The 25,108-nt window shown below is 33.1% G+C and overlaps 2 protein-coding genes across 6 annotated transcripts in view; one reads left to right on the top strand and one right to left on the bottom strand.

The window, feature by feature from the left end:
• Positions 1-25,108, bottom strand: part of LOC106084627 (probable WRKY transcription factor protein 1) — a 289,563-nt gene that overhangs the window by 135,340 nt on the left and 129,115 nt on the right. The window lies entirely within an intron of this gene.
• On the top strand, positions 948-25,042 carry LOC106084630 (Na(+)/H(+) exchange regulatory cofactor NHE-RF1). The gene is made up of 2 exons (XM_013248465.2): positions 948-1,441; positions 23,632-25,042. Exon 2 carries the CDS (start codon positions 23,682-23,684, stop codon positions 24,597-24,599), a length of 918 nt encoding a protein of 305 aa, XP_013103919.1. The 5' UTR covers positions 948-1,441; positions 23,632-23,681; the 3' UTR covers positions 24,600-25,042.

The following is a 25,108-nucleotide window of genomic DNA, read 5'->3' as shown; positions in this document are numbered from 1 at the left end:
ATATTGGGTCCTGAGCCCATAGAAGTCGCATTCTTTACATTTTTTTCAGGAATTTTGTCACAGTGTGTTGTATTAGACCCTAAGAAAAAAGGCTTTGGACTTATAAAAGCCTTTTATTACACGATTTGACAAAATTTAGAATAGTTAGGTGTAGGTGAACTTAATGCTATTTTATTTATTTTCCTTTATTATCCTTAGAAATTTATTGTAATGTCAAGAAGAAAATCCCTCCATCTGTCGGCCAAATATTTCGAATATTTCCACTAAGTGGTAACACTGGGAAGAGGTATCCCCTTATTGTCTTTGTTTTATTTTTTTTGGTTTAGAGAGCTTACATTGTATACCGCATTTGATTAACGTTGTAGTAGTGTTTTGTTTGTTTTTTGTTTCGAATATTTTGGTTAGGTATTTATATCGTGTATATTCAATAAGGCAGACGTTACCACATTTGGTGGAATTTTTTGTTGTTGATTTTCTTCGATTGTTTTTCGGTTTCTTATATATACAGAGAACATAACATAACAAGAGAGTAATAGCAGCGTATGGACTATGAAAGGGGTTTTCAAGTCACTTTCGTTGTGTATGCTGTTGAATTTAAATGTGGTTTTTCGTATGAGGTGCTTGCTTGCTTGCTGCTGCTCAGCTCAGCTAAGCTCACCTCAACTCACCTGTGTTGTTGTTGTATACACACAACCGAGTAGAGATTGAGTGGAGATCTTTGTTATTGCAGTTTTTTTTTTGGTGCTCTTATTGCTGGGAATTGAGGTTGTTGCTGCTGTGGCTGTTGGATTCTCATACTCACTATGGCAATGTTGTTGTTGGTTTTTTGGTTACCTACCTAACTCTTCTACTTCGATATGAGATAGAAGGCATTGGCAACGACAACGACGTCGTCTACGGGGCCGACGACTACGCTGACGATGTTTTCAAAACCCAGAGCAAGAAATTTCAGTTTCAGTTGGAGTTCGTACTTAATAACGTTAAAACATACTCTAAAAATAACAGCACGAAAATAACGGACGACGGACGGTCTCAAACGAAAGTAACAAGCGCAACCATAATAAATATTAATAATAAAAAAAAATATACAACAATACTACAAATCTGCATTATAATAAGAATAGAAAAGCAAGAAAAAAGTAATAATACCATACAAAAAATTTTGAATAAAAGAAAACAACATAACACACGTTTTGGCAAATAGAAGAAAAACGCAGCAAAGAATAAGCAACAAATACAGTAGCGCTGTATGAAACAATAAACACCGACAACATTTTAAACACGTTTCAGGGATTTCAAGAAAATAAAACCACAAGAAACAAAAACCCACAACAACAAACTAAACAACTAAAAGAAATATTTTTCTTAAACAAAAGGCAGAGGAGTAACGTCTTTTTTTTCAGCAAACAAAAATATTGAACAACATTGCTAACCTCAAAAAGTAAGTAAATCCAGAGGTAAATCCAGCCTGCAATGCAACTTCCATGGTGTTTTTGGGTAGGCCTTTTTTTTGGGGAATGTAAATGTCTATGCAAACATCACAAGTAAACAAGAAATTCCACAGATTTTTGCTGTTGTTGTTGTTATATCAATGAAATAAGGGGATTTCACTTTCTTACATAATTTTTGTTTTGTTTTTGTTGGAGCTGTGTGAATGGGATTTGGCTAACTAGTTGGCTGAATGAGTGTTTGCTTGATTGTCAGACTGTCTATGTCTCTGGCTGGGCTTGTGACTTGAGCTTGCCTTAATGAAAAAAAATGTTGTTTTTATTACAAGCAACCCAACAGCCAGCAGGCAGCCAGCCATCAAGCCATAGCCCCCTCGATAAGGCCTTGTTAAAGACTCTCAAGCACTCGTATGTCGTTTTGGTTGTTTAATGTTGATGATAACCCAGAGTCACATTTATGCAAAGCCAACAGAGGCAGCAAACATGCATGCATGCATATCTATAAATTTCTTCTTCTTCTTTGAAAAATAAGAGGAGGGTTGGCCAACAAAATCCTGGCAATCAACATGTTTGTATACAAAAAATAAAACGAAGCAACAAGTATACAGTTCGGTTATTGTTATGGCTGGGGCTATTGTTTGTTGTGTTGAGTGGGTAAGTGGGGTGAATTTATCTTACTCACATTCTGTATGCAGTTTATAAGCAGTGTTGCATTAAAAAAACATTTAACTGCTTAAGAGTTTATAATGGATCTATGTCGGCAACATGTTGAGGAGTAAAATTGTTTACTATTGTCGCTGGACTAAGAAACAGAGGAAATTCTTTTATATAAAAAAGGGGCTGTAAAATTCGCTCTAAGATGTTTTACAAGAGACTATTTTTTAATTGAGCTTGAATGGCTTGCAAATGCCGCCACTTTTGCTGGGGAGATAAAAGTGATCGTCTTGACACTTTGTGTCGACATGTCCGTCCGCCTGTCTACTTACTTACTTTGCCGCAATACTTGATGTAGTAGTAGGTCGGTTGGGATAGTAAATGGACCATACCAGTGAATGTTTTGGCATAGCTGCCATATAACCGATCTCGTATCTTGACTTCTTGAGCCTCTAGAGGGCCCAACTCGTATCCTGTTATACTCACATTTTGCATGGGGTTTTTTTGGTTTGACTTCTAAAAACTTTACCAAGTACGATGCAAATCGATCCATAACCTGATATAGCAGTCATATAAACCGATCCTCAAATTTGGCTTCTTGAGTCTCTTTAGGACGCAATTACCAACCGATTTGACTGAAAGCTCCCATAAAAACTGATCTCCTTATTAGAGATCTTGTGCTTCTGGAAGTTGCAATTGTTTTCCGATTTGGCTGTAATTTTGCAGTGAAGTGTTCTGTTATGACTACCAACAGTAGTGGTAAGTATGATCCAATTCGATTTATAACCTAAGGCGGTTGCTATATAAATCGATCATCCCATTAGTCTTCTACGGCCCCAAGTAGTTTGAATTTTTGGCTGATTTTCCTTGAACTAAATTCGTTTGGGTTAATTTTAAGTACAATATATGGATTCGGTCCGGCGCATTATTACTTGCTTAATTTAATATTAATTTATTTTTTTTATAATCTCTTATTTTTTATTCTATTTTATTTTGCAAAGTACCTTATTTATTCTTTTTTATGTTATGTTATGTTGGGCCCTTTGAAATCAGAACCGAGTATGGTCTACATAGGACCGTATTTGGATATAGCTGCTATATATACCAATCTCCCGATTTAAGGTCTTGGGCCCATAAAAGGTGCATTTATTATCCGACTTCGCTGAAATGTGACACAGTGAGTTGTGTTAGACCCCACTACATTTGGATATAGCTGCCATATATACCAATCTCCCGATCTAAGGTCTTGGGCCCATAAAACCCTTATTTGTTGTCTAATTTCGCTGAAATTTGGCACAGCTAGTTGCATTAGGAACTTTGACATCCTTATTGAGTATGGTATAGATTGGACTATATTTATATATAGCTGCCATATATACCAATCTCCCGATCTAAGGTCATGGGCCCATAAAAGCCTTATTTGTTGTCTAATTTCGCTGAAATTCGGCACAGCTAGTTCTATTAGGAAGTTTGACATCCTTACTGAGTGTGGTATAGATTTGACTACATTTGGATATAGCTGCCATATATACCGATCTCCCGATTTAAGGTCTTCGGCCCATAAAAGTCTAATTTATTGCCCAATTACTCAGAAATCTAGCACAGTGAGTAGTGTTAGGACCCTCAAGATACGATTTTATTTTTTTATTTTCCTTTTTTTATATTTTATTTATTTTTCATTTTTTATTACTTTACTTTTTTTACTAGTTTTTTTTTGAATACCCAAATGGCAACGCTGTTTATGAGCAAAATCATTTGTTGGTGTCGTTGTTGGCTGTTAGTTGCTTGCACAAGTACGTGCGACATGCGATTTCATGAAGTCGACATCATCAACAACAACAAAACCAACAGACACTTATGAAAAATCCAAGCGGTTAGTTTAGCCTGCTAACAACAAATTTACATGTTTTGTTTTTTTCTTTTTCATTTTGTATTTTATTTCGATGTACTCTACCACAAATCAATTAAATGCATGCTTCATTACGTGATGAGTAGGTACATGACTCTTCTTCCCTCTTCACTCTCCTTACACAAGCACACTCATTGTTGACGGCGTCATTACTTTAGCTCACTACTGTTTAAAGTTTTTTTTCATTTTTAACTAATTGTGTATAATTCAATTATTTGTGAATTGTTGTTGTTGTTGTAGTTTCTGTTGTGGTATTTACTAATAAACTCAAATGGAGGTAGTTAAGCTTGAAACATGCACACACACAGGTGTTTTTACGCCATTTATCATTGAAACCTTGAAAAACAGTACTGAAGTTAAACTAGCAAACAACAACAACAAGAAAAAACTAAAAACACTTTAACTGAATGTATATTTAATTGTTTTAGGTTCTATACTCTATTATTATGTATTGTTATTATTATTGAAAAGTCGATAAACTGTATGTTGGCTATTCATCATCCTTCCATCAGTCACATCAGCATCAATTGTAATTTGGATAAAACATATATGTATGTTATTGTTGTTTTTTTCCTAGCAACATGTTGATGAGGTCTTGTAATGTTACCAAACAACAACCTGTTGAGTTCTCTCTTTCTGTCTCTCTTCGATCTAGGTCTGCATGAAGTAGGCTTAACGTAACGAATGAAATGAAACCGGTTGTAGAAAATTTATGGCAAATGCCAAAATACCCATATACCCATTGAGGGGGACTTTTTGTTGTTGTTGTTTTTTTTTTCTAAATACACCTGTGTATGTTTTTCCTGTTTCTTCCAGAATGTGAGGAAAAGCCAAGAGCTGTCTGTGACCTCTTTTTTTGAACATGTTTGTTGACACTGTGTGGTTTATGTTGATATGGGACATATTCTTTTTGAATATGATGACATATTTTTTTTTTTGAGAGAAAGAAAGTGCTTTCTTTGACTAGAAAGCAATTGGATGACACTTTACTTATAATTCAGGGTTTTATTGTTTATCAAATGATGCCATTTGATTACAATTCAGCATTAAAAGCTTTGGGGTAATTGCATTTTTTTTATAAATAAATACAAAAACTCAAATTGTCGGGAAGAATAGGATTTGGGTTATTGAAAGTTACTGTTTTGAAAATTTGTTAAACATTTACGGCCTTATTCGCAAAACTTTATACAGCTATGTAATAGGTTTATTTGACATTTTCCTTTATAGAACTGTCAAATGAATCTATTTTAAGGTTTTGCGAATAAGGCCGTTATTCTATACATTTTAGACTCTTGAGTATGTAAGGTTTGAACCAAGATTTATAGAATTATCAACCAAAAACAAAAATTTTCTAACAATTTTTATAAAATGTTGACAAGCTGTGTTTAAAAAACCGTGCACACGTTGTTGTCATAATATGCACACTCGTTGATGATTGGGAAACATTTGTCTTTACTGTTAATACATAGGGGTTCATTTTGTCTAGGGGTATATAGACTTGCATTTCTGAAGATCTGGCGTAAGGATAAAAAAATGAGACTTTCCTGGTCTTCTAGCAGTGACCAAAGTTACCATGGGCCAAAACCAGCATGACAACGTTTTTGAGAGGCTACATTTAAAATATTTTTTAAGATCCCAAATGTTTTTCGAGAAGAATGCTTAGTTGGTGCCGTGTTTAATTGGGATGTGAGTAACAATCATTATTTTGGACACAACAGAGCTTGAGATGAATTTTTAAAGATCTGTCCACCAGACTCTAGAACCATATACTATTATTGGAGCGTTTATCCACCGTGCCAAAAACAGGAAAGAAAACCAAACATTCTTAGCAAAAAAAGATGAAGTTACTAACCAGATCATAACACCTTATTTGATTTTGGGTGGATCTGCTATCATTGTCAGGGATATATCGCCCCAGTACCGCAAGTATCCGAAATAATGCAATTTAAAAAAAAATCGATTACAATTTTCACTCCAAAACCGGGGTTTTAGCTAAGTTTTCATGAACGTTTCTCCACAAGATAAATAACCGGGTTTCAGTTAAGTTTTCATGAAATTTTCTCTACAAGATAAAATTTTCATTAAAAGACCTAATAGACAAAACTTCGGTTAATTTTACACTACTTCCGTGGTACACATGGTTCGGTGCATCAGTTTGAAGTTGTATCGATGGCTTCGAACGCTAGACAACGGCAGCGGCTCTCGCTATTGCTCCGTGTGCCCAGGTTCGAATCCCGGCCAGGCTCTGCCAAATATTTTTACAATCTCAAGGTTTTTGAAAATATGGCTATTTTTAAAAAACAATTACTTTATTGAGTCAAAAAAACCCCGAATAGCCGGGTATTCAGAACTGAAATGGCCACCCTGGCTTTTATTGATCTAAAATGTCGGAGTCGGGTATAACTCACAGAGAGCTGTAAACGAAATATTACAATTTTTGAAAATCCATTTACTCCCAGAACCGAAATATTACTGACATGAGAGATGTATCGCCCCATTGCCGTCAGAATCCAAAATATTACAATTTTTAGAAATCCGATAACAACATTTACCGCCAAAAACCCGATTAACAGGTTTTTCAGAATCAAAATCGCTACCCTGCTTATTATTGATCTAAAACTTCTGAGTTGTATATATATATCTCACTGATGTGAGCTATATATCTTAAAACCCGTCATTTTTATACCCTCCACCATACTAATCTAGTCATTCCGTTCGTAAATTCCTGGAAGCCGGTTTGGCTGAGATACTTCACGTAAAATGCAATATTGTTCATGAACATTCCATTAAGGAACAGGGGCAAACTTCTCACATATCAATGAGTGTTGTCCGATTCAAGTTTAAGCTCAATCATAAGGGGCAAACTTCTCACTTATCAATGAGCGCTGTGCGATTCAAGTTTAAGCTCAATGATAAGGGGCCTCCCTTCATAGCCGAGTCCGAACGGCGTGCCATAGTGCGACACCTCTTTGCGGAGAAGTTTTTACATGGCTGCCATACCAAATGGTACAGCACTTCCCAAATGTTGCCAGCATTAGAAGGGGATAACCACCGCTGAAACTTTTTTCTGATGGTGTCGCCACGATGTCAATCCAAGCGTTCAGCGTAATAGGCGCACATGCTGCGCTACAGTGGCCTCCATTCCTCACTTAGTGTATTATAATCCTTTCCAACATCCATATTAAATATTATTCAAATCGGTCTATAACCTGATACTCGTATAGCTCCCATATAAAGCGATCTGTCAATTTGAAATCTTGAGAACCGGGAAATGGCAATTATAATGCGATTTAGCTGAACTTTTGGCCGTGTTCTGTTACAACTTACAACAACCGTGCCAAGTTCGGTCCAAATCGGTCTTTAACCTGATATATGCAGCTCCCATATAAACCGATCTCCCGCTTAGTCTTTCTCGGCCTCAAGCAACTTACATTTCTGCCTGATTTGGCTGAAATTTGGTTAGTTTATTAAGCTAAGCAAACTCTGCTCCAGTGTAACTATCGATGGCGTGTCTTATCAATCATTTAGTCATCAGAACATCAGAAAAAAATTCCCTTTAATTTTACCTCTCTACTCAGAACAATTTTCATTTCGCTGAAATACAATGAGTTAAGAGTTTGCCATTATAAATTTTTTATTAAAAGATAAAGAAAACAAATATTTCCGGTATATCTCACTAATACGTAAATGTTTGATTTGCGGAAGGAAATATCAATAGTTTTTTTTTTAGTTTTATTATTTATTAATTTTCAATTGTCTGCCAGTCTATGTCAGAAAGTATAGAGTATTGTATCAACAATGTTGATAAGGCTTTTGAGTCTTAACAAAATGTTGCTGGAAGTTTAAAGCAACATGTTGCCAATTTAAGCAGGCAACCCTAAAGCCTCTCAAAACACCAAAAGCCGGCTTTAAGTTTATATAAAAAGAGAAAAAAAATAATAAAAATATATTGGCGCTGATGCTGTGGTATGTATGTCTGTCTGTTTGTCTACCTGGTTGACTAGATGGCTGGCTGGTTGGATGCTTGGTTGGCTAGCTGTTGTCTGTGGCTTTAGCAGCTGAAGGCTTCTTTTATGCCACACATAAACGAAAACCAGTTCTGCCACATACAAGAAACAAAAATACACAAAAAACAATAACAAAGACAATATCAAAAAGTACAAAAAGCAACAACAACACAAATCAAAAAGGAAAAAGATTCTGAAATATTTTTTATAAGCCCATCCATAATAAATGCCAATGTTTGTGTCTGTCTGTCGGTGCCCCAGCTGGAATTCCATTGAACAAGTCGTGTTTAGATTGTTAGTTGTTTTTTTTTTCTCTCAATTTTTATATTTTAACATGTTTTTGGTCGTTTTTTGCTAATGACAAAATGACAAACCCATGTTGTAGTGATGCCCCCATAAATTCTTGCTGGTTAAGATATTTTTTTTTGTCATCTTCGACAGGCCATACAAGTTCTGTTTATTGTTAATATTTTTTTGTGTTTTGTTTAAAGCGGGCTTGTTGTTATTGAGCATCATTGGGGGGGTCATAAATATTAAAATTTTCAATGAAAATCAGGGTTTTGCGTTCAACAGATTTTTATTTTTCTTTTATTTTTATGATTTTAAATGCTGCAATTTAATTTTGTTTACTGGCTGCTGGTTGCTTGCTGACTTTTATTTACAATAATAGCCCAAAAACAAATAATCGCAATGCATTTAATCTCTCCAGTCAGTCATTCGCTTAGTTATTCATTTAATCTGGGTGTTTAACGACGCCTGACTTTCATTCCCAGTTAACAGCCATAGGATTATGATCTCATGTCGAGAATATTGCACCTTTAAAAACCCCCCAATGCGGCAGCCAACAACCATTTAAATAAAATAAACAACAATTCACAAATTGTGAAATGTATTTTAACAAAATAATAAATAAACGGCTGCGACGACAATGCCGAAACGAAATAAAACAAATTGGTTTCTTCCACAATTAAATAAAATTACGCCGTTCATACACCAAAGGAAATTCGGATAGGGTTACAAATATATGAAAATATACAGAAAAAACGGAATAATAAAAAAAGTTAAAAAAAGGAAAAATAAAAAATAGACAACAAATATGGCTAAATTATTTTTCTATTTATTTAATTAAAAAAAATTAAAAATCTTCAATATTATAGACCACAATGTTTGCTGGGTAATATTCTTCAAAATAGTATATATGACAGAAAGTTTTGAAACATTGATTTGATATAAAATATGAAATATAGAAAACTTGTAGTAAGCTAAGTAGTTCCCATTTCCTGATAACTACCCAAAAAGTTTGCTGGGTAATACTTTTGAACTCGGCATATCATCAAAATAGGAAATTTGGAAATTTTTATTAGACTTTGAATGCTATGATGGTTTAGCTTAAAAACTTAAGGATCACTACCACCATAACCTAACCTTAACTGGCCATAAACATCTAATGAAGCCAACTTGTATATTTTTTAATCGCCTAATAATTGCTGCGTCCCAGTTTAATGGAATTTTTTCCTCAACTCATAATCTCAAGTGCTACTTTTTATGACGTACTAGTACTTTAGACGTTTTTTTAGTTATTGAGTCATAATCGCTGTCAAAGGTGTTGACTGCCCCATAATAAATTAATGGCCTATTCACATTGATTTGATGGTGGTTTAAATGCTTATCTATGTTGGACGCTTGATTATATTCCATTCTTTAGAATATTGACATTTGATCAAAGATAACACTTTATTTGATAATAGAGCTATATAGTTTTGGTTTAATAATTTGTTGGCTGTTAGGACAAATTTTAAGTGAACATATTTAGTACAACATTGAGTAAAAGATTTATGTGCAAGTTTTTAGTGAACATTTTAATTTTAGTACAACATTTTAGTGCAGAATTTTAGTAAATTCAAAATAAATAATTTTGGTCCAAAATTTAGTCCATAATTTTAGTACAAAATTTTAATACAAAATTTTAAAACAAAATTTAGTACAGAATTTTAAAACAAAATTTAGTACAGAATTTAGTAAAAAATTTTACTAAAATGTTGTACTAAAATTGAAGTATACAAATTTAGTACAAAATTTTAATACAAAATTTTAATACAAAATTTTAGTACACAATTTTAGTACAACATTTTAGTACAACATTTTAGTACAACATTTTAGTACAAAATTTTAGTAAAAAATTTTGGTATACAATTTTACTACATGATTTTAAGTACATTATTTTAGTGCACAATTTAAGTAAAAAATTTTAGTACAACTTTTAACACAAAATTATAGTCCAGAATATTAGTACAGAAATTTAGTTAAAATTTCAGTCCAAAATTTAAATACTTGCAATTTTAGTACGCTATTATTGAACAAAATTGTTATACAAAAAATTTTAGTACAAAACTATCATAATTTTAGTACAAAATATTAAAAAAATTTTAATTCACCATTTTGTTAAAAATTTAGTACAATATTTAGTCAACATTTGCGTACGAAATTCTGTAAAAAATTTTTGTGCAAAATTAAAATAAAAAAAATCAAAAATTTTTGAGCAAAATTTGTAACTAAAAAATTAATTAAACATTTTGAGTACAAAAATTTGGAAAACATTTTTTTTTTTGTATTTTAAGTACAAAACTTAGTAAAAAATTTGATATAAAATGTTAGGACACAATTAAGTACGCACTTTTAGTACCAATTTGTAGTACTAAATCGAGTACAATGTTTAATAATGAATTTTAAATATGCACAACTTTTAGTTCAAATCATTTACTGAAAATTCAGTCAAAAAATAGTACAAAATTTTAGTACAAAAATTTGTTAAAATATTTTAACACAAAAGGTAGTAAAAATTTTTGATGTAAAATTTAAAAAATATTTTTATATAAAATTTAGTAAAAATTGTAGTTAACATTTTAGTACAAAATACAAAATTTTTAATATTTTAGTAAAAATTTTTGAAAATTTAAGTAAAAAATTTTAAAAATGTTGAATATGTTGGGACAAAATTTTCAAAAATTTAGTACAAATGTTGAATATTTTAGTACAAAATTTTGAAAAAGTTAGTACAAAATTTTGAAAATGTTAGTACAAAATTTTGAAAATTTTAGTAAAAAATTTTGAATATGTTAGTAAAAAATTTTAAAAAATTTAGTACAAAATTTTGAATATTTTAGTACAAAATTTTGAATATGTAAGTACAAAATTTTGAAAATTTTAGTAAACAATTTTCAAAATGTTAGTTCAAAATGTTGAAAATTTTAGTACAAATTTTTGAAAATTTAAAAACAAAATTTTTAATATTTAAGTACAAAATTTTGAAAATTTTAGTACAAAAGTTTGAAAATTTTAGTACAAAAGTTTGAAAATTTTAGTACAACATTTTTAAAGTTTAAGTACAATATGTTGAAAATTTAAGTACAAAATTTTGAAAATTTATGTACAAAATGTTAAAAATTTAGGTACAAAATTTTGAAAATTTAAGTACAAAAGTTTGAAAATTTTAGTACAAAATTTTGTAAATTTTAGTACAAAATTTTGTAAATTTTAGTACAAAATTTTAAAACATATACAAACAAAAGGTACAAACTTTTTACTTTTTAAAAAAAATATAAACAAATTTTTTAATAATAAATTTCGTAGAAAATAAATTAATAAAAATAATTTAGTACAAATGTTGATACAAATTTCTAATCCACACATTTAGTACACAACCATACTATCAATTTTCAGTACAAAAAATTTTAGTACAAAATTTTGGTACAAATTTAGTAAAAAATTTTAGTACAAAATTTTAGTACAAAATTCTAGTACAAAATTTTAATACCAAATTTTATTCCAATTGTAGTTAGACTTTTTAGCACAAACCTTAAAACATATTTTTGCTAAAAGGTTATAAAAAATTGTGTAAAAATCATAAGTAAAAGTTTTAGTATACATTTTTAGTTCAAAATCCAATAATAAATATATGTATCACATATTTAATATAGTTAATGAATGGAATATTATTGAAACAAATTGATTATGCCAATTAAATAGTAAATCAAATTTCAATAAATTTATTTTTTAATAAAAAAATTGAACATTAAATAAAAATATTTAATATTGCATTCTCAGTGGCGCCACCTATTGATAAATGAATGTTAAAAAGTTCAATTTACACTAACATGCTTATGATAGCAGATATTTTAACTACAATCAGCGGCGAATTAATCATTTTTAGGAAAAAAATTATACTACAATATAAAAAACAAGATTTTATACACTTAAATTAAAATCACACAACAATCCGATTACTGGCTTAGGTATATGTCCATAGTGGCATGGAGCGGATTAACATCCGCACCCTCTTTTCAACTTAACCTAACCTATGCTTAAATAAATTCTCTGTTTATCTTTATTTCAAAAATTTCAACTGCACAACTCAAAATCTGCTACCTTTCCTTTTCAAGTGAATTTCCTACCCTAAATAAATCAACCTGGGTGTAATGAAGTTGTTTGCGGAATGCATGCAAACGAAAGATGAGAAAAAATCCCACAAAAAAGCTTAACACGTATCAAACGTAGGTACTTTAGCTACACTTGGACGGACAGACTATAAAATGTAACTTCTCAACGTCTCAGCCGCAACGTTTCCTATTTTTTTTAATTTTATTTTCTATACACAAAAATTCCCTTGAAATTTAAGCTTTCAAAGAATAATACACCGCAACGACACAACCAAAGCAACAGCAACAACAACAACAATGGAAAAAATCATCTCTACGTGAGATGGAGATGATGATGACAAGGGAATTGTTTTTTTTTTGCAAAGGTTGTTCTCAGGCTCAGGCATAAGCTTAAGAAAAAAAAGGTGTTATGTATACGATTCAAGAGTAGTAGAGTATGTGTGTAAGTGTGGTTGCTGCTGTTATTAACAATCATCATCAGTGTGTTTTGGGAGAGCATAAGCCTCAGTAGAGTCTACTCGGTGGATCTCAGTTTAGAAGAGTATTGAAAACAAATTTGAGCAGATACCACCCATAACCATTGATCGGTTTTATGACTCTGCTGAGTTGGGTAGGGTTAACGATTGTTACCAAACACAATTTTACGCAGTTTGTTGCGTACATTGAATGTATGTGTGTTGGTGTATAAGTCTCTCTTGACGTGTGTGAATGAATGAATGAATGTTTATAAATCGCAAGCGTAATATTTCATAGTGACCGGCTAAAGGTGTTAATGAAATACTTTTGAATAAGTAGAGCAAAACCGACACTCATACATACATACATATTGCCATATCAATCATATTGTCGGCATCTTTGGTTTTGGAAGGGGATTTAACAGATGCTAATTCTGTGGCAATAGGTTTTAGGTATGTATTGAAAATGCGTCGTTAAGATAATAAAGAGTAGATGCTTAGGCCCAGGAATTATGATTTTAAGAAGTGTTAATTAAAATTTGCAGGTAGAAATTGAGATTTGTTTCAAATAAAGGCTAACATTTTAAATGATAATTAAAAAGCAAACTAAAAAAATATAGGAATTATTATCAAGTAAAGAAGCAAAAAGGTGTGAAATTCAGAAGGGCTGAATACTCTCCTTATTCTCTAGGCAAACACTGAAATGAAATATGTAATTGGAGAACATATGAATGAAATTTCAGCCCATTTGGCAGAGTGTGCTCCCTAGGGTGCTCAAGAAATCTTAAATTTTTACGATATTTATGGAATTTTTCCCGAAATTTTTTCTTTAAAAATATACTTTTTGAAAATTTCTAGGAAATTTCTTCCATTAAAAATAATGCCAAATATTTTTGCTAGAAAATTGTATATCTACAACTAAAAAAAATTATTCATTAGCCATAAACAAACTTTTTGACTTGTTTACGACAAAATTGCAAACATTTGTGATTAATACAAAGATTGGATATTTGTAAATTTTTTTAAATAATTTTTTTTTTTAATTTTATTTTTTACTTATTTTTTTTAATAAATTATTGCAAACTTTCTGTTCAAATTTTGTTTCTATAGAAAATTTTGTAATTCTTTATATAGTTTTTTTTTTTTAATGAACCATTTTTTCTATGCTTTTTGTTTATAAGGGATCAATATCAGGTGGTACACAGATTTAAACCGTACTTAACACAGTTGTTCGAAGTCACAATAGAACACTATGTGCAAAATTTCAAACAAATCGGACAAAAATTGCGGCTTCCAGGGGCTCAGGGAGTCAAATCGGGAGATCGGTTTATATGGGAGCTATATCATCGATTTGGACCGTACTTGGCTCTGTTGTTGGCAATCATAACAGAATACTATGTGGAAAATTTCAACCAAATCTGATGAAAATTGCGGCTTCCAGGGGCTCAAGAAGTCAAATCGGGAGATCGGTTTACATGGGAGCTATATCAGTTTCTTTGCCGATTTGAACCGTATTTGGCACAGTTGCTGGAAGTCATAACAAAACACTTTGTGCAAAATTTCAGCCCAATCGGATGAAAATTGAGGCTTCCAGAGGCTGAAGAAGTCCAATCGGGAGATCGGTTTATATGGGAGCTATATCAGGTTATACATCGATTTGGACCGTACTTGGCTCTGTTGTTGACAGTTATAACAGAATACTATGTGGAAAATTTCAACCAAATCTGATGAAAATTGCGGTTTCCAGGGGCTCAGGAAGTCAAATCGGGAGATCGGTTTACATGGGGCACAGTTGTTGGAAGTCATAACAGAACACTATGCCCAAAATTTCAGTCAAATAGGATGAAAATTGAGGCTCCCAGGGGCTTAAGAAGTCAAATCGGGAGATCGGTTTATATGGGAGCTATATCCAAATCTGAACCGATATGGTCCATTTGCAATCCCCAAAGACCTACATCAATATTAAGTATCTGCATCTACGCGTTCGACCGCTATCGTGATTTTGACAGACGGGCGGACGGACGGACAAGGCTAGTTCGAATCGGAATTTCGAGACGATCAAGAATACATTATAGGGTCCTAGATCAATATTTCGAGGTGTTACAAATCACTCGATTGCCTAAAGTTCAAAGATGGCCTATATCTTGATATACCTCCACTGATACCGATCTCTCGAAAAGAAATCTTGAGTTCATAAATGTCATAAATTTTTGAACCGATTTCAATGAACAACTCTGTGTCGAATTTGGATAAAGCGGTCTCCCGATTTAAGAGTTTGTTCCCTGAAATGCACTTTTACTACCCATTTTCGCCTTTACCGTTAGCTGCATATGTCTCTCAACATCTGAGTATGTACCAGATCTGAATATATTTGTATGCAGTTGCCATGTAGCCCTATTTTCTGATCAAAGGCATGAACAGGTGAATTTTAAACGCATTTCTTACTCAGAATTTCAAAAATTTGAAAGACTTTCTTTAACATTTAACTTAACACCAGTTACTGTCCATATCAGAACTTATGCCCGTTTTTTCCTAAAATTAAAGCAGTGAGATGCCATGTATCAAAATCCATGGTTATATTCTGCACTCTTAACAAATACACACAGAGAAAAATAATTTTGAAAAACAACAACTTTTGCCGAAAAAACGACGAAGAAATTTGTTAATTTTCCTGCAACAATTTATATTGAATTTCAATGACCCAAAGTACAAATTTGTTGTTGAAAGGCATTATATGCCTTTCAAATATGGTTCAAATCGATCCATAAACTGATATAGCTGCCATATAAACCGATCTGGGATCTAGAATTCTTGAGCCTCTAGAGGGCGCAATTCTTATCCGAGTTGGCTGAAATTTTGCATGAGGTTTTTTATTATGATTTCCAGTTATTGTCCATATCAGAACTTACGCCCGTTTTTTCTAAAATGAAAGCAGTACAATGCCATGTACCAAAATCCATGGTTATATTCTGCACTCTAAACGAATATAAACAGATAAAAATAATTTTGAAAAAATAACAATTTTTGCCGAAAAAACGACGACGAAATTTGTTAATTTTCCTGCAACAATTTATTTCGAATTTCAATGACCCAAAGTACAATTTTGTTGTTGAAAGGCATTATTTGCCACCGTAGCGCAGAGGTTAGCATGTCCGCCTATGACGCTGAACGCCTGAGTTCGAATCCTGGCGAGATCATCAGAAAAAAAATTTTCAGCGGTAGTTTTCCCCTCCCAATGCTGGCAACATTTGTGAGGTATTATGCCATGTAAAACTTCTCTCCAAAGAGGTGTCGCGTTGTGGCAGGCCGTTCGGACTCGGCTATAAAACGGAGGCCCCTTATCATTGAGCTTCAACTTGAATCGGACTGCACTCATTGATATGTGAGAAGTTTGCCCCTGTTCCTTAGTGGAATGTTCATGGGAAAAATTTGTATTTTTGTTGTTGTTGTTTGCCTTACTGTCTAATTTTCGGTACCATGGTGTTTTTTTCGGGGCATCATATTTTTAAATATCACCAATATCCTATAGTTCACTCTATTTATTTTTTATATCAATTTAATCATCTAGTTCTAGTAAAAGGGGAAACCCTTTTGTTTATTTGCTTTTAATAAATTTATCTTAATATTTTTTTTTTTATTTATAAGTTCATGTTTTACCAAAAATATTTATTTATACTGGAATTTTCTTTATGTCCCGAAGGTTTTTTTTTATTTTCATTTCTGTCATTTAGTTTGCCCAGAGACAATTTATGACTTTATGCTAAGAGCTTAGTTGATAATTTATTTAACAAAAAAAAAAATATTATTTTGTTGCCATTGGTGAGAAGTCTTGGATGAGGAGCTGTGACTTCATTGTTAAGAAATTTAAAACATGCTAACAAAAACAACACCCAAATACACACACACACACACACACACACGCCGGCACACACTTGCTCCGATATTTGTTTACTTTGGTATTAGCGAACAATCTTTGGGTAAATATTAAACACAACACAAAAAATAGAGATACGGCAATAATACGTTTAGTAAGGTAGTTAAAGAAGGTGGGGAAGTTCAATTAATACCATATTTTGTTGACATCGACAAGACCTTAGAACCATAAGAAAACAAACCACAAAAATAAAAATATTCAAAAGAAAGCCCGGCCAAGCACTTAGTATTTGCCGATAAGATATCCACCTTTGTTGTCTTTACCCCTCCCCCCATTTTTTTAAACAAAAATAAATATTAATTAATTTTTTCCGATTTTTTGTTTAAAGAACATGCCAAGGGGGGCAAAGAAATTGGAAACTTAAACTTCCGGGAAATTTTATAGAATAAATGATTTTTTTTCATTTCACAGTATTTAAGATGCTATGAAAAACCATAGCTATGTACAAAAGGCAATTCATTGGCCAAAGTTCAACAAATGTGCGATATAAAATTATCACAAAAATAGGAATTTTTTAATGAAGTTTTTTTAAACTTGTTTTAAGTCACTTCTTAATTTGAATTTTATTTATTTTCTATATATTCATTGACCTTTGGCTCTATGAGAATTTTATAAATTCATATGCATATATTCTTAAAAAAAATTCCTCTTAGTTCACCTAACTACCTTAAGGCCATTTCTTCTTTTTTGTTTCTATACCCTCCATCATAGGATGGGGGTATACTAATTTCGTCATTCTGTTTGTAACTCCTCGAAATATTCGTCCAAGACGCCATAAAAGATATATATATATTCTTGATTGTCATGACATTTTAAGGCAATCTAGCCATGTCCGTGTGTCTGTCCGTCCGTCCGTCTGCCTATCGAAAGCACGCTAACTTTCGAAGGAGTAAAGCTAGCCGCTTGAAATTTTGCACAAACACTTCTTATTAGTATAGGTCGGTTGGCAACGTAAATGGTTCAAATGGGCCCATAACCTGATATAGCTGCTATATAAACCGATCTTGGATCTTGACTTCTTGAACCTCTAGAGGGCGCAATTCTCGTCCGATTTGGATATTGACTTCTTGAGCCTCCAGAGGGCGTAATTCTTATCCAATTTGGCTGGAATTTTGAATGAGGTGTTTCATTATGATTTCCAACAATTGTGCTGAGTATGGTTGAAATCGGTAGATAACCTGATATAGCTGCCATATAAACCTATCTGGGGTCTTGACTTTTTGGGCCACTAGAGGGCGTAATTATTATTCGATTTGGCTGAAATTTGGCATGAAGTGTTTTGTTAAGACTTCAAATAACTGTGCCAAGTATGGCGCAAATCGGTACATAACCTGATATATGTAGCTGCCATATAAACCGATCTGGGATCTAGACTTCTTGAGCCACTAGAGGGCGCAATTATTATCCAATTTGGATGAAATTTTGCATGAAGTGTTTAATTATGACTTCCAACAATTGTGCTGAATATGGTTGAAATCGATCTATAACCTGATATAGCTGTCATATAAACCTACATGGGGTCTTGACTTCTTGAGCCACTAGAGGGCGCAATTCTTATCCGAGTTGGCTGGAATTTTGAATGAGGTGTTTTGTTATGACTTCCAATAACTGTGCTAAGTATGGCTCAAATCGGTTCATAACCTGATATAGCCGCCATATAAACTGATCTGGGGTCTTGACTTCTTGAGCCTCCAGAGGGCGTGATTATTATCTGATTTGGCTGAAATTTTGCATGAGGTGTTTTATTATGACTTCTAACAACTGTGCTAAGTATGGCGTAAATCGGTCCATAACCTGATATAGCTGCCATATGAACTGATCTGGGATCTTGACTTCATGAGCCTCTAGAGGGCGTAATTATTATCCGATTTGGATGAAATTTAGCATGAGGAGTTTTATTATGATTACCAACAACTGTGCTAAGTATGGCGTAAATCGGTCTATAACCTTATGTAGCTGCCATATAAACCCATCTGGGATCTTGACTTCTTGAGCCACTAGAGGGCGCAATTCTTATCCGATTTAGCTGAATTTTTGCACAACGTGTTTTGTTATGACTTCCAATAACTGTGTTAAGTATGGCGCAAATCGGTACATAACCTAATATAGCTGCCATATAAACCGATCTGGGATCTTGACTTCTTGAGCCTCTAGAGGGCGCAATTCTAATCCGATTTGGATGAAATTTTGCATGAAGTGTTTAATTATGATTTCCAACAACTGTGCTGAGTATGGTTAAAATCGGTCGATAACCTGATATATCTGCCATATAAACCTATCTGGGGTCTTGACTTCTTGAGCCTCTAGAGGGCGCAATTCTTATCCGATTTGGAAGACATTTTGTACAACGTGTTTTGATATGACTTCCAACAATTGTGCTAAGTATGTTTTAAATCGGTCTATAACCTGATATAGCTGCCATATAAACCTACATGGGGTCTTGACTTCTTGAGCCTCTAGAGGGCGCAATTCTTATCCGATTTGAAAGAAATTTTGTACAACGGTTTCTCTCATGATCTTCAACATTTCTGGCTAATATGGTCTGAATCGATGAATAGCTTGATAAAGCTCCCATATATATCGATCTTCCGATTTTGCTTCTTGAGCCCCTACCAGGCGCAATTCTTAACCGAATGGAGTAAAATATCACACAATGTTCAGCATTCATTTATGGTCCGATTCGGACTATAACTTGCTATAGCTGCAATGGCCTAACTGTTCTTATTCAATATTCTTTGTTTGCCTAAAAAGAAATACCGCGCATAGAACTCGACAAATGCGATCCATGGTGGAGGGTATATAAGATTCGGCCCGGCCGAACTTAGCATGTTTTTACTTGTTTTTTTTTTTCTAAATGGTTAAAGTAAGAAACAAAAATTAATAAATTTACCACCCATCTCAATATCAAATAACCATAATTGAATTTTTATAGGCAATTTAAATAAATGATTCTTGGTAGATTGTAGTCTGTTTCCCCATAAAGGCTCTGTCAGGGGCTGGCTTAAAAAACGAAAAAAAACTTGGGCAATTTTAAATTTGAATAAACATCGCACAACATCAATAAAATTGAGAATCTGTTTTGTTTACCAATATCGAAAATGTAAATTGAATTTTGCGCTTCACTTAATTTTTATAAGCCCCGGCTGGCTATGCTTCACAGATTTGGGTACCACAAAATGGGCTCACAAAAAAACCAAAAACACAACAAAAGCGATTTACAGGTGTGTGCAAACAAATTGTAATTTAAATTAAATGAAAACAAAACACGAACGCCTAAAACCTCAATTTAACATTCATAATAACCACAAAAAATTTTAATATGCCTGCTCATTTTGAAGGCCCATAGAAGCAGAGGCATGTTTTTTCTTTGTTAGAACTCCCCGAACCAAACCAGTTGTTGTTCATTAAAAATTCTAACAAATTGTTTAATTTAGAAGAAAGGAATGAGTGCAGCTTAACATTTCTGAAATTTTTTTAGTTGTGATGTCATTGATGCCCACTGACTCTTTCCAAAGATTTGGTTAACATGCCTTCAGAGAGTGCACTGACCGACCTACTGTCTTATATAAATCAAAAGCTTGTGACGTTGCAGCGATATGGAGAGTGGGGAATTTAAACCGGTTTTTTGTTTTATTTTATTTTTATAAATTACAAAAAAAAATCATATCAAAGAAAATTTAATTTTTTTTTTCAAAAAAAAATTAAAAAAAAAAATTTTTTAAAGATGTAAAAATTGGGAAAATTTTGAATTTTTTTACATTTTTGCAGAACCAGGCCCATTTAAGCAACAAAATTTTTCTTTGAATATTTGAAAATTTCATAAAATAGCACACTGCAAAAGTGTGATGCATGATTATCTCCTACATTAAAATATTTTACTTCCAAATGCCTGAAAGGTGATATCAGATTCATGCTTCAGTTCCAAGTACCTTTCATTTGAGCGCGATAGTCCCATGGTCTGTACATATAAATCCCACCTTCAAATTGAATTTTTTTATACCCACCAACGAAGGATGGGGGTATATCCGTTTCCGACCCTATAAAGCAAATATCTAAGACGATCTAGCCATGTCCGTCCATCTGTCTGTCCGTCCGTCTGTCCATCCGTCTGTCTGTTGAAATCACGCTACAGTCTTTCAAAATAAAGATATTAAGCTGAAACTTTGCATGGATTCTTGTTTTGTCCATAAGCAGGTTAAGTTCGAAGATGGGCTATATCGAACTATTTCTTGATATAGCCCCCATATAGACCGATCCGCCGATTTAGGGTCTAGGGCCCATAAAAGCCACATTTATTATCCAATTTTGCTGAAATTTGGGACAGTGTATAGTGTTAAGCCAGTCGATATTCTTCTTAAATTTAACTCATATCGGTTCAGATTTGGATATAGCTACCATATAGACCGATCCGCCATTTAGGGTCTTAGGAGTATAAAAGCCACACGACTCACGTCCACGCACGCTCACGAGGCAAAAAAAAAGAATTTTCAGCAGTGATTATTTGAGATGTGCACGTGAGTGCTTTATCACTCACGCTCACGAAATAAAAAAATTATTCACGCACGACTTTTTATGTTGACTGAAGTACGCACAGGACAAAGTTTATAGCATGAGATATTTTGTTTTGACTTCCAATAACTGTGCTAAGTATGTTTCAAATCGGTCCATAACCTGATACAGCTCCCATATAAACCGATCTCCTGATTTTGCTTCTTGAGCCCCTACAAGGCGCAATTCTTATCCGAATGATCATAAATATTACACAATGACTTCTACAATGTTCAGCATTTAAATTCATTTATGGTCCGAATCGGACTATAACCTGATATAGTTCCAATAGCATAACAGTTATTATTCATTATTCTTTGTTTGCCTAAAAAGAGATACCGCGCAAAGAACTCGACAAATGCGATGCATGGTGGGGGCCCGTCCAAACTTAGCACGCTCTTAATTATTTTTTTTTTAATTAATCTTTTTAATTTTATTCGATTATATTAAGTTTTTGTTTTTATGATTGTTTATTTATTTTTTTTTATTTTACTATTTATTTTTTCCCATTTTTTCTTAATTTTTTAATGTTGCTTTATATATTTATTTTTTTTTGTAATTTTTTTAATTTTTTCTTTTTATAATTTTTTTGTGCTTAATGGTTTTTTATTTATTAAATATTTGTGTTTCTGTAGCTTTTTAAATGATTTTCATCATTTTTTTATTGATTTGTTTATTACAATTTTTTGTTTTTTTTTTATTAAAGTTCTTATGTTTTTATTATTTTTTTAATTTTTTTTGTGTATTTTTTTGTAATTTTTTTTTTGTATTTAAAAAGTTTTTTGTTTTTCTTTATTTTTACGTTTTTTTTAGTAAATTTTCAAAATTCTCTTTGTTTTGTTTTTTAATTTTTGTTTATCTTTTAATTTTTTTTTCTTTTTATGAGTTTGTTTTTATATATTGTCTTATTTTAGTCAATTGTTAAATTTTTGTGATTTTATTTTTTACTCCTTTCTTGTTTTTTAATTTTTTTGGTTTGATATTTAAATGTTTATTTTTCTATTATTTTTTAAGGGTTTTATTTATTTTTTTATTGTTTCCTATTTTGTTCCGAAATATTGTTATTTCATATTTTTTTATTTATTTTACTTTATAATAATTATAATTTTCTTAGTTTTTCTTCTTTAGAACTCATTTTACATAGCATCTTATTTCCTATAATATCCCACACAATATAAATTGTTGTTGTAATCCATTGAATTGCCCATTTGTACACTTACACTACCACACTACTCATTCCCCATAGCCATTAACTCTGACCTCTCTGTAAAACAACACCAATTGAAACCAAGTTTGTTACTCACCTCATAAGCTAACATTCACTCTCTCTCTCTCTCTCTCATAGTGAATGTTAGCTTTAGAGGTGAGTAATCATACTCTATACTATGATATAGAGTCTATATCATTCACGAGAGAGATCCCGTTTTAGCATAATCTCTCTTTCGCACATCTAACTGTTATCTCTAATTATTCTCATTACTTATCTAAGGCTCTTGTAATATGGTGTCCATTCACACACACACACACACAGATACCCATCAAGTGCGGTTTGGATTATTTCATATTTAATAAAATTATCCGATGATATTGAGAGAGAAAATTTACGATTTTTTATTATCTCTGTTCTAATTGATAATTTTGCTTACGAAATAAGCAAGTCGCTTATCTAATTTTTAAGTTTTTTTTTTTTGATTTTTTAATTCACTTGCAACGAGTTTGAGGCCATTTCATTTTGTAAACGATAAAATTCCGTTGTACAATGGCATATAGGATTTTTTCTAGAATTTCATAACGCACCGAATACAGTGATGAGTGTGTGTTTAATTCATATCGCTTTGAAATTGTTTTATGATTTATTCTGAAAAAACAAAGGCGAGAAAATGTGAAATATAAATCACTTGGACTTAGCAGTCTTGGTAAACATTAGAGTGTTTGGTTTTTGGAATCCACAAAAAAAATCGTTGAGTAATTTCCTTAAGTTTTTTTGATTTCATTTTCGTCAGGGGGAGAACCCAGTCTCATGGCTGGCAATTAATTTCCAATTATAAAAACGTTGAACACAAACGGAAATAGGAGTAGCTTCTGTTGTGCCAATCAATAGGTATTTGAATTTAAATACAATCGATTTTGGTTTTCATTTCAATTTTTTTAAATAAAAAAAATCCAATTCCAATCTACAGACATATGTAACTAATTTGCCATTTCCTGGTTTTGTTTTATTTTCTTTTTTTCGATTTCAGTTAATCATCATCATCCCAAGCAACGAACATTAACTGCAGGCCGGTGAAAAATGTCCCAAAGTGAAGCAACCTCCACACCATCGACTCCCTCGTCACCCAACAGCGGCAGCATGCCATCTAGTCCGGATGTTATTAACAAAGCGGCCACCAAGCTTTGCCATATTGTCAAGAGGGCCGATTTCGATGGCTATGGCTTTAATCTACACTCGGAAAAATCCAAGCCGGGCCAATTCATAGGCAAGGTGGATGCCAATTCACCTGCCGAGGCGGCTGGCCTTAAAGAAGGCGATCGCATTTTAGAAGTCAATGGCACTGCCATTAACAGTGAGACCCATAAGCAGGTGGTGCAACGCATCAAGGCCATTGCCTGTGAGGTCAGATTGCTGCTGATCGATGTGGATGGCAAGGGTGATGCTGCCAGCAACCCAGAAGCCATGGGCAATGGCCATCAGAGCTCTAACAACAACAACAGCAATTCCAGCACCATGATGGAGGTCAGTAAAACGGAGCAGGTGTTGCCGGGTGCAAGTGAGAATATCAACAGCATTACCATGGTCTCCACCAAAAGGGCTTCGCAGGAATCGCATCGTTCCAGCTCCAGCACAGTGACGGCCAATGCCAATGGCAGTGATGTTACCGATCATCAAGTGAGTCATGCTCACAATAACAACAACAACAACATTGTGCCACCACCGCCTTCAGCCACCATGGCCACTGTACAGAAAATGCCAAATTCGCCAACTACAAATGCCAATGGTGCTGCCGGTGAGAATGGCAATCTGGGAGGAGGTTCAGCTGCTGCGGCAGCCTCCTCAACGGCGCCGGCGCCGTCTGCCAAGATGGGGGGTCTTCACTTGAATATGACGGCAGCTGAAATGCGTGCCAAGCTAATGTCGAAGAAGAAATACGATCCTAAAAACGAAAGTGTTGACTTGAAGAAGAAATATGAAATTGTACAGAAACTCTAAGGCGATTCACCTCCCTGTACCCCCCATCAGTAAACCCTCTTTGCACCAAAACAACAGCTATTGTTTCGCTTCCACGAAGGTCATTCTTTTGTTGTTTTTTGAAACTTTTGAAAATTCTATGGAATAAGAAACAAACGATAGACAGACAGACCGACAATCTTTTTCTTAGCTTTAAGTCTACAAGAATACAAACACACACACACACACATACACCCCCTTATTCACATACACTTATGTGAATATACATATTGAATTATGTATAATTTTATTATTATTATCATTATTATTATTATAAAATATTTTTTTCTTCTATTTTTTCCTTCTCAGATAAACATTTCGGCAAACGAAATTTCGTTTTTTTGTTAGAATTACCTTGAAAAAAAAAGTATGGCCATCAAAATTTACTTAAAAAATCAACAAAAAATTTATTGCAACCTATGTGTCAATTATTTAAGTCAATTTTATTAAGTAAAATACTACCACATACATACCTACAGATAAAACCTTAA

This window comes from Stomoxys calcitrans, chromosome 5 (assembly GCF_963082655.1).
Source record: "Stomoxys calcitrans chromosome 5, idStoCalc2.1, whole genome shotgun sequence".
NCBI classification, from domain to species: Eukaryota; Metazoa; Arthropoda; class Insecta; order Diptera; family Muscidae; genus Stomoxys; species Stomoxys calcitrans.
The sequence above is the reverse complement of the archived record's forward strand: the minus strand, read 5'-3'. Positions and strand labels throughout refer to the sequence as shown.

Bases quoted from the DNA above. Each gene is read 5' to 3' on its own strand.
- LOC106084630 (XM_013248465.2), top strand. From the start codon at position 23,682: ATGTCCCAAAGTGAAGCAACCTCCACACCATCGACTCCCTCGTCACCC.